Source organism: Ostrinia furnacalis, unplaced genomic scaffold, assembly GCF_004193835.3.
Source record: "Ostrinia furnacalis isolate ACB-3 unplaced genomic scaffold, ASM419383v2 OfSCF6387, whole genome shotgun sequence".
In the NCBI taxonomy this organism is placed as follows: Eukaryota; Metazoa; Arthropoda; class Insecta; order Lepidoptera; family Crambidae; genus Ostrinia; species Ostrinia furnacalis.
Window position 1 is genome coordinate 37,919 of NW_021136626.1, and position 10,491 is coordinate 48,409.

Sequence of the window (10,491 nt, forward strand, 5' to 3'; positions counted from 1 at the left end):
ACTACACAGAGAACGGGCAGCAGCGCTCTCAGACAAACATCAATCGTTTAAAATGCGATCTCCAAACGGGATTATGGCAAAAACCTCCACTATAGTGTAGGAGGCTCATAGTCCAGCAGTGGACTGTAAAGGACTGATGATGATGATGAATAGCTCGCGCCTTGCCCGCGTGAAATTTAGTTTGTCACAGATCGTTTTATATTAATCCTTCAAGGTCCGCGAATCTAGACAATAGATAATAATCAATTGTTATGACATTAATTAATGCCGTCTGGGACTCAATCGGTTAAGGGACATGAATAATAATAATAAATAATAAATCTTTGGACAATTTCACACAGCGCCAGCTAGCCCCAAAGTAAGCAACTTAATGCTTGTGTTATGGGTGCTAGCTTAACGGATATACTACTTATATACATTTTTTTTTATTAAATACATACATATTATACAAATTTACACCCAGACCCGTCACAGAAATTAAAATTCATCATTTCAATATCTGCCCGGCCGGGAATCGAACCCGGGACCTCTCGGCATAGTAGTCCGTTCTGAACCACTACACCAAACGGCCGACGAATACTATTGTTAACCAAATAAATAACTTTATTTTTAAAAGTTGATTCCATATTATGCTCTACGTATGTAAACCAAAATATTTACGTTATGCCTTGAACTAGTGCGTTCACATAACAAAGCATAGGTGGCGCTATTGTGGTCCTGTCGATAAAATAATCTTTGCGCTGTTTCACTTTTTTACGATTCACATTCGACTCCTGCGTATGAGCAATAAAATAACCTACCAACTTTCTTTCTTCGTTTTCTTTATATTTTCCCTACAAATACTGATACGCCCGTGTTCACAAACATTACTATGAGGTCTCACAGTGCGCGTGAACGCACAGGGTGGCACACGAACCAATCATCACAGAGCTCTATTTAACGCTGTGCGTTCTATTTGCTTCACTTAAGCAAGCATCGTTTGTGAATACGGGCGATAAGTTTCACCAAAATCATTCCTAACGTGTTACCAGAGTAAATACAAATGAGTAGGTCATCTTCATAGAAACGCTCCGAGCGCGGTTTGTATGTGAGCGTATGCGGCGCGCACGCACACACTGACAAAATTTAGCGCAGATTAGCGGGGTGTTGCGCCGAATTGTGTCAGTGTGTGCGTGCGCGCCAAATACGTATTGGCGCGCTCGCATACAAACTGCGCCCGGTGCGTTTCTATGAAGATGACCTACTCATTTGTATTTATTCAGGTCCTAACGTGAACTCACACGCTCCGGCAGCAGGCGGGACACGTCGGCGTCGGTCTGCCGCGCGCGCACCGCGTCGCCCGCGTCCAACCACTCTGCATATTTTCCCAGCATGCTGCCAACAAAGTAATTAATGATTTACAATAAAACAAAATGATTTATTCCTCACACAAAAATACAGGATACAATACATTTAAAGAAAACGCATTAATGAGTGTGTGAGACCTGGAGCCTAAGCTAGGTAAATGAATGCCTGGGTAGCGCATTTTCTTNGAATGCCTGTGTTACAGGTCACCGGGCCCCCACAGATTTGAGCAAGTATAGCTAGCAAAGGCGAGAACATTTTAAATACGTGTTATGTTATTAGGGTTGTTCAATAACTAATGATTATAGGATATTTCTAGCCAACATAAAAATGAAAAAACTTGGATAGGTAGCTTAAATTATTCACTAGAAACTGGTAAAAATCATATAAATACACCAATGCGTTTAAGAATTATATTGATGTGAGCACTACCAGTCGGAAAGTCCTTGTTTTGTGTGGCCCATGCGTACACGGCTTTGAAGTTGCAATTTATTTATTGAAATTTAGTTTGTCACATATCGTCATAAATTATAGCCTATATGTTAATCTGGGTTATAAACAATAATACTGTAAAGTTTCATCAAAATCCGTTCAGTAGTTTTTGTGTGAAAGAATAACAAACATCCAGACATCCACACAAACTTTCGCATTTATAATATTAGTAGGAAGTAGGATAACATTAAAAGCACTTACCTCTCAGCCGCCGCATGGTACTTGATCGCCAACTTGACATTCTTCATGTATACATCATTTTCCTCCGTCGAGCCCCTGCGCGATGCCACTCTCTCCTCTTCCGAGTCATCCGACTCGCTGGAATCGCTCGACTCGCACGTCAAATCGTTAATCGATAACGGCATCAGTTGACCATCGAGACTCCTCGATTCGGACTTGACTATCCTGGATGTATTTGGAGCTGGAGTGGTGGGTTCAGGGTTTTCTGAAGCTAATCTTTTCTGCTCGCTCTGGTGATACTTGATGGAGTCTTGGAGGCGGCGCTTGAGCTGCGCAAGAGTGCGCGACTTGATGATTCCGCTGAAGAATAGCGGGCCCACTGCTGGGGTTTCTGGGCTGGGAAGCGAAGTTTAAATCACAATATTTTCTAGACAATAGAAAACTGGACTTTATCTCAGTTTAAGAATCTGATAATTACGGTCATTTAGTCTTAACCAGAGGATCTAATGTACAGGAGGCAAATAAATGAATTGGCTTACTGTTTATGATTAAATTCAACATAATAATAATAAAATTTATCTTTTGTATCAAGCGGCAATTAAATTAACTCCAACTAAAGAAATCCTATGACCCTAATTATTACTATGTAAAAGAACAAAACTGGCTAAAGTCCGGTCGCCGAGCACGTAGAATTCACGTTCACGTATAGTGTGGTCTGCGAGCACGTAGAATTTTGTCCAATGACCCCAAGCTATCCATCCTTATCGCTCGCACGTAATTATATTGATGTCGCGACTGTGCGACGGGCGGCCGCAGTGAGTGTGCGTGTGTGACAAAATTCTACGTGCTCACAGACCGGGCTTTAGAAGCTCGCACTCACTGCGGCCGCCCGTCGCACAGTCGATAAGGATGGGTAGCTTGGGGTCATTGGACGACTACGTGCTTGGCGACCGGACTTCACTAATATCGTGGCTTAATACTCACCCACCGCCAGGCCCACGGGAGAGATACAGCTGCATCAGCAACGCCCAGAGTAGGAGATGCGCGAAGTGTGCCATCGGCGCGCCGAGAATGGCCGCCGCCGTCTTGTATATCACCAGGTCTTCCGCCGACGTCGACGATCCGATTAGCTGAGAAAATAAATCGTTAAAAAGACGATTTAAATTTAATGCCATACTTTTCCAACTTCGACAATATTTCATCGGTTTGTAATATAAGATTTTAAACTTTCGCGTTCCTTTATACCGTCATTCATTCATTCATTCATTGACTGGACTAACTGACGCCGCCAGTCTGCTTGTGACCACGGCTGCAGCATCGCAGCCAAAACGTCAAGCCGTGAGTACATAATTTAACTCATTAATAAACGTCGCGTTAAGATCCGTGTCTTACTATTTTAGTTGGACTAATTGAGTTACGAGCTCAGCGCATTAGTTGGCATCTCTCTACAGGGTGGAATTTTGTAATGCCACCTGGAGGGTAAAAGTACCCTTAATATTGTAGATAGAAAATTTTACTCAAAGAAAACATTCCTTTATTTTTTAAAAGAAAGAGAACTGCATTCAAAGATTTTCGAAAATTTTTCAAAAATTCACTACCATACCATACAGTTTTCTGTACATAATTAAAATAATTTAAGATTTCATGGTTTTCCTTTCATTTGATTTATCAAGTTTGTTAGAGAGATTTCATTCTTATACTTAACCCTAATGATCGATGCAATAAAAATACAGGGTGTAATTTTTAACAGATTTTAGTTGGTTCGATTCCCAGGTGTGGCAAGCAAATTTTTGGAAATCTTTGAATGCAGTTCTATTTCTTTTTAAAAATAAAGGAATGTTTTCTTTGAGAAAAAAATTCTATCTACAAATATTAAGAGTACTTTCCCTCCAGGTGGCATTACAAAATTCCACCCTGTATATCTCTATGTAATAAACTATAAAAATTACACTGAGCGCGTTGGCGACGTGTATGCGCTGGTTGCCGGCGCGCTGGAGCAGCAGCGCCGCCTCGAGGCGCGGCAGCAGCGCCGGCGCCAGCTCGCGCCGCACCAGCCACGCGCCCAGCGAACTCGTGCTCATTTGCTGGACCCAGTCCCGAAGGCAGAAATTGTGTTCCACGCATTTCCCTCTACACCGTTGGTTCCCACACTTATTTGAGACGCGCCCCCTTTCGTACATACAAAAAATTGTGCGCCCCCCCTCCTCCAGTCAAGATTATTTATTGGTCGTATCGAGCAGTCTGGAATGCATTCTCTAGCGGTCGCAGGTTTATACTTATCAATTAAGTACACAGACGGCCCGCGCCCCCCTTTAAAGGTGGACTGGACTAACTGAGTTTCGAACTCAGCGCATTAGTTGGCATCTCTCTATATCTCTATGAAATAAACTATACTCTATGAAATAAAAATTACACTGAGCGCGTTGGCGACGTGTATGCGCTGGTTGCCGGCGCGCTGGAGCAGCAGCGCCGCCTCGAGGCGCGGCAGCAGCGCCGGCGCCAGCTCGCGCCGCACCAGCCACGCGCCCAGCGCGGCGTAGCTCAGCAGAGGCGCGCTCGACGACGCACGAATCGCCGCACTCATTTGCTGGACCCAGTCTTCGTTCTGCACAAAAGACAATGCCGGAAATTGGCGTCTTTTTTTTTTCGCGCGGCCATCGACCAAACCTTGTTTTTTGATTACAAAATAGTGTAATAAACCAAACTTACTATGACATGTACATCTCTAAACTCAGTCTGAATTGAGTTACGAGCATTAGAAGTTTGATGATGTACGGTGTACATATTGTATTACACTCAAATCATTCCGTCAGCAATTCCGCCGTTTGTACGTTCTAATTCCGTTCAATAAATCAGTGCTTTCATCGCATTCATAGCAATCACACGTCATTCTTAGCATTAGCATAACATTGTAATTTACGACCATAGCTGGGCACCGTTAATCAAATAGTTAACTTCGTTAATCGTTAAACCGTTAATAAAAAAATTAACTTCGTTAAACGTTAAAACGTTACATTCAGCAAGACTTAACGCAAGTTAACGTTAATCGTTAATCCGTTAACACATTTCGAAAGCTTGTATCGCGCATGGAATTTATTCCTCTTTCTAGCCAGACAGTTTTGACAGTTCCAACTCCTTGCCAGACAGATTTTTTAGGATAGCTGCCAAAGCCACGATGACCCAAACTTCATAATCCACCAACATTCTAACCTATATTGGGAGCATACGCTGACAAACTTTCAGCTTTTATAATATGACGTTGGTCTGGCGTTCACCAGCTCTTAGTCTATAGTATCTCAATCTCAGAGCCTTGGTTCAATTACAATACATTGGTGCTAAATTAGCACCAATGTGCTCGAAAAGACAAATCCAACAAACCCAAATTCGATGCGATTCCGCCGTTTCATTTAGAAGTTCCTATGGCCGCCTCCTGACTCCATCATTAGACCAGCTCAATGGTACCACAAAATTACATTTTCATCGTACTTACATAAGTATACCAAATTACAGCTCAATCGGTTGAGGAGAACTGGCCTTAAATTCAGTTGCAAGATTTGTCCCACACATGCTAACAAGTGAAGTCAATATACAGGGTGTAGATAGAAAAAAATTTATCAAAAATACATTCCTTTATTTTTGAAAACAAATAGAACTGCATTCAAAGATTTCCAAAAAATATTAGCAACCCGGGAATCGAACCAACTAAAATCTGTTAAAAATTACACCCTGTATTTTTATTGCATCGATCGTTAGGGTCAAGTGTAAGGATGAAATCTCTCTAACAAACTTGATAAATCAAATGAAAGTGTATTTGTAATGGGCATCAAAGTGTTTAATAAGCTACCCGTTTTTATAAAATCTTTAAGAGGGCCCTAAATTTAAAAGAACGCTCAAGGACTGGCTACTAACCAAATGATTTTATGACCTCAATGAATATTTTAATGACAAGTAAACTAATGTAAAATTGGGTATCCTTCCGTTTGGCCAAATTACTTTTCGCCAAATTTCACTTCGCAAACAACTTATCGCCAAAGTTTCATTTCCCAAATGAACTTTTAGCAACTGTACTTTTCGCAACTAATTCATTTGGTCAAATTATCATTTGGCAAAATTTTACTTGGCAAATTTTTATACAGCACTTGTTTTATTTTGCCAAATATTATATCCCAAATAATTTGTTTGGTCAAATTGACAGTTCACATACTTACCCACCGTTACCCACAAATCAAAGCATAAGCACAGAATAATAATAAGTACTGCATAAGGCACATGATCATGGTTTTCACAAGAATTTTATTTAAAACAAAGACATTGCAGAAAATAGTATGGTTGCAGAAAGTAGGTATTGCAGAAAATAGTAGGATAGGTTAGGTTAGACAGTGACCCTTAACGCGCGAAGGCGAGCGAAGCGTGCCGCGGCAGCGGCGGCCGAGCGCTAGAATCACCTCTACTGTTAATGAATATTTGGAAATTTCGATAAAAAGAATGAAAATAAATATGAAAATTAATTTAGAACAAAGGGTTATGCCCACTTAGTATGGGACCTTTGGCCTGAGGTGGACAGACATTACAGCATGTGATTTGTTATTTATTAAATAGTCTATACCAGTAAGAAACAGATTATAAATATCATTTTGTATCCAAGTCCTTAAAAAAATTTTTTTTGATTAAGACTAGAAAGGTTAGAAGCAAAATAAAACACCATTTTTTTTTATTATTATTTTAATCTGACTCATGGGTCAATAAAATATTGTCTAGGAACTAGGCAGGTGGAAATACATGTTCCTGATACCTTGCCCAGCTCAAAAACCACAAAATTGTCATAACATGAGCACAGCAACCTACTGTTATTCGGCCAATATCAGGGCAAATGAATCCTCGTCCCATCATGTGTTTGTTGGGGCTCCACAGCATGTTTTGGTAGTGTTATTAGAATATTAAAAAGGTTTTATAAATGTCATTTTAATGAATACGTATTTAAAAAAATAATAATTGTCATAGTCGAACAACAATCGATATGAATCGATTCTTACCGATAAGATTCATTTTGGCAACACTGAAATGAGTGATAAAGACAGGAAGTTGTAATTATCACTTAGAGTACTATTTAAAATGGGTTTTTATAAAGGCAAATTGATACAAAGTTACACTAAGTGAATACTTTAAAAATTAATTAAAAATTTTTGGCAAATTCATATTTTCATTAGCAGCTTGTCCACGCCAGGCCAGAAATGAACATTGTCCTTTTATATTAACTACCCACTAAACAAAATAATAACCACAAGCTAATTTGTATTCCATTCTATGCACCAATCAAATTATTTTGTAGGTAAATAGTTTATCGTGAAATATTTTTAAAACGTAAAACGTATTTTGCCAAACAATAATTTGCTAAACAATAATATGCCAAAATCGACATTTGCGAATTAAAAGTTTGCAATAAGTTGTTTTGCCAAATGAAATTTTGCGAAACGTTGTTTGCGATGTGATAATTTGGGAAACGTTTTTTGGCCAAACATTAGTAATCCGTAAAATTGACATGTAAATGAAATTAAATCCAATTAATGTAATAATTTATGACTACTATAATATTAAACGTCCGAAATCAATTAATAATTTTAATGACAAGTAAACAACTGTAAAATTGACATGTAAATGATATTTAATCCAATTAATGTAATAATTTATACTACCAAATATATATTGTACGTCCGAAATGGACAATTCTGTTGATACCTTGACATGCATGTATTATTTTTAACAACTAATGTACTTACACAGAAACGACAATATATGATTATCTTATCTTATCTTAAAGGAAATCCATAAAATCTTAAATGCAGTTCTCTTTCTTTTCAAAAATAAAGGAATGTTTTCTTTCAGTAAAATTTTCTATCTGCAGTATTAAGAGTACTTTCCCTCCATTACATAATTCCACCATGTATAAGCTTGTAAATAAATAAAAAATAGCATTTTTATATCGTTTCTTTCTGGTTACAAAAACTGTTGTTTTGGGTTCTGGAAGTTCTAGAAGCCCGAACGTACTTGTCAGAACGCATTTTTCTAGTGTTTTTCAGCGTGCCTGCTGTATCTTTTTGGTAAATAGTAGGTACTGGATTAACGATTAACGGACTTAGGATAATTTAACGGAAGTTAACGAGTCCGTTAACATTTTTTAAAGTTAACTTAAAAGTTAATCCGTTAATAGAAATGTTAACTTCGTTAATTAACGATTAACGGATTAACGAGTTAATGCCCAGCTATGTTTACGACATATAGCAATAAACTCTTAACTATCTCAATCTCCAGTATTTCATTTAGCATTCTTTAGATGTACTTCTCTCACGGTACAGATGATTTTACATACTAGATTTGCTTTTTGCGCGCAAGTTTTATAAGAAATTGCAACAAAATAGTGACATTGTATGTATGTGTAAACCAACAATACCATCCATTAAAGGCTCCAGACATCAGTGTGGAAAACACGGTTTGGTCGATGGCCGCGCGAAAAAAAAAAGACGCCACCTTCCATACAAAACCTGGCATTGCCATTTAATTGTAAAATAATAGACTATTTGACACCATTCCAAAATAATTCGAAATCACAACTTTTAAAACGTGTGGCAGGCGAGGCAAAGAAGATAGGCAAGACTTGGAGCGAGATCAAACGCGAAGCTCGAGACCGAACGCGATGGAGGGCTGTTGTGGACGCCCTCTGTCCCGTCTAGGGGACATGGGACCTTAAGTCAAGTCACACACAACTTTTTAAAAAGACACAATCATCATTCTGGTCTTCAAAACTTAATTAATTTTAAATTAGGTACCTTTTTTTTGGTTGCATTGTGATTGTAGTTTAATTGAGTTGACAAAATATAGGTGTGTTTTGTGACGTGACAGGGTTGTATTGCCATACAAAATCTATGGGAGATAATCGTTTTTGACATTTTTAGAGTAGGCGCACACCGTTAATTTTTAGTTGGCCGATAGTTGTGCCCGATTTTAAATTGTATGAAGAATCGGCCAAATCGAATCGGCGTAGTGTGCGCACTCCCATACATGCTCATACTGATCAATTTGTAGGGAGTCAAGCGTTGCGCGCGGCAGAGTGCAACCTGCTACGGCAGACACAGTTCCTCGCGCATCTCCCGCGATTCGGCCAGTTATAACCGCAAGGTTGGCATGGCCATGGGTGGTGGTGGGTTGATCAACTGCCCGACTGAACTATCGGCCGACGAAAAATCAACGGTGTGCGCCTACTCTTAAAAAGTACGTCAATTGATCGGTAAATTAGAGTCTTAGCAACATAATTTCATTTTAGACCTGTTAGAAAGTAACAAAAATGGAGCTCGGCCACACGAAGAGTTTCAACACGACCTTATTCCGATTGTAACAGAGACGTGCTGCGAAGTTGGGAACCGTCCACGGGTCGGAAGACGTCAGCGTGGGCGGCAGTCCTCCCGCTAGGTGGACCTATGATCTGGTGAAGGTCGCGGGAAGAACCTGGATGCAGCGGCAGCGGGCAGCGCAGGGCCGGTCGTTATGGAAATCTTTGGGGGAGGCCTTTGTCCAGCAGTGGACGTCATTTGGCTGAAACGAATGAACGTTTTCTGGCGCTATAAGCTACCTGGTGCTGCTACCTTAATTTCGAACTCCTCCTATGTTCTTCTGATTAATTTCGTTGCGGGGTCCAATGACAGTTTAACTTTCCCCCAGTACGAACTTGACGTTCACTGGTTGGGTTTTTATTGGCGGTCAAGCTGTAGATCCTGGCTACACAGGAGTTGCAGCGGTGGGAACGAGAGGTGGGAATAGTCCCGTACCTGGTGCTGCGCGAACTTGTTCAGCTGCCAAAGATCCCGCGGGCCGCCATAGCGCGCACACCCACTCGGGAACTAGCGCCGAATGGCGTACGACGCTGCATCTGTTCCTACCTAACACTTGTAAGCTACCTGGTGCTGCGCGAACTCGTACAGCTGCCAAAGGTCGCGCGGGCGCAGCGTGGCGTCCAGTAGCGCGCACACCCACTCGGGAACTAGCGCCGAGTGGGGTACAATGCTGCATCTGTTCCTACCTAACACTCGTAAGCTACCTGGTGCTGCGCGAACTCGTTCAGCTGCCAGAGATCGCGCGAGGGCAGCGCGCGTCCAGTAGCGCCGGCCGCCATAGCGCACATATCCACACGGGAACTAGCGCCGAATGGGGTACGCTGCTGCATCTGTTCCTACCTAACACTTGTAAGCTACCTGGTGCTGCGCGAACTCGTTCAGCTGCCAAAGGTCGCGCGGGCGCAGCGCGGCGTCCAGTAGCGCCGGCCGCCATAGCGCGCGCATATCCACACGCGGACTAGCGCCGAGTGGGGTACGATGCTGCATCTGTTCCTATCTGACACTTGTAAGCTGCCTGGTGCTGCGCGAACTCGTTCAGCTGCCAGAGATCGCGCGGACGCAGCGCGGCGTCCAGTAGCGCCGGCCGCCA

At 41.3% G+C, this 10,491-nt stretch overlaps 1 protein-coding gene across 1 annotated transcript in view; it reads right to left on the reverse strand.

The window, feature by feature from the left end:
* Positions 1-10,208, reverse strand: part of LOC114362307 (uncharacterized) — a 33,192-nt gene extending 22,984 nt beyond the window's left edge. Inside the window, exons 1-5 of the mRNA XM_028317621.1 lie at positions 10,106-10,208; positions 4,430-4,621; positions 3,001-3,146; positions 2,038-2,412; positions 1,281-1,374 (exon numbers count right to left, since the gene is read on the reverse strand). Coding sequence (XP_028173422.1) covers positions 1,281-1,374; positions 2,038-2,412; positions 3,001-3,146; positions 4,430-4,621; positions 10,106-10,189 — 891 coding nt within the window. The 5' untranslated portion in view covers positions 10,190-10,208. The remainder of the gene's footprint in view (positions 1-1,280; positions 1,375-2,037; positions 2,413-3,000; positions 3,147-4,429; positions 4,622-10,105) is intronic.
* Positions 10,209-10,491: the final 283 nt, after the last annotated feature.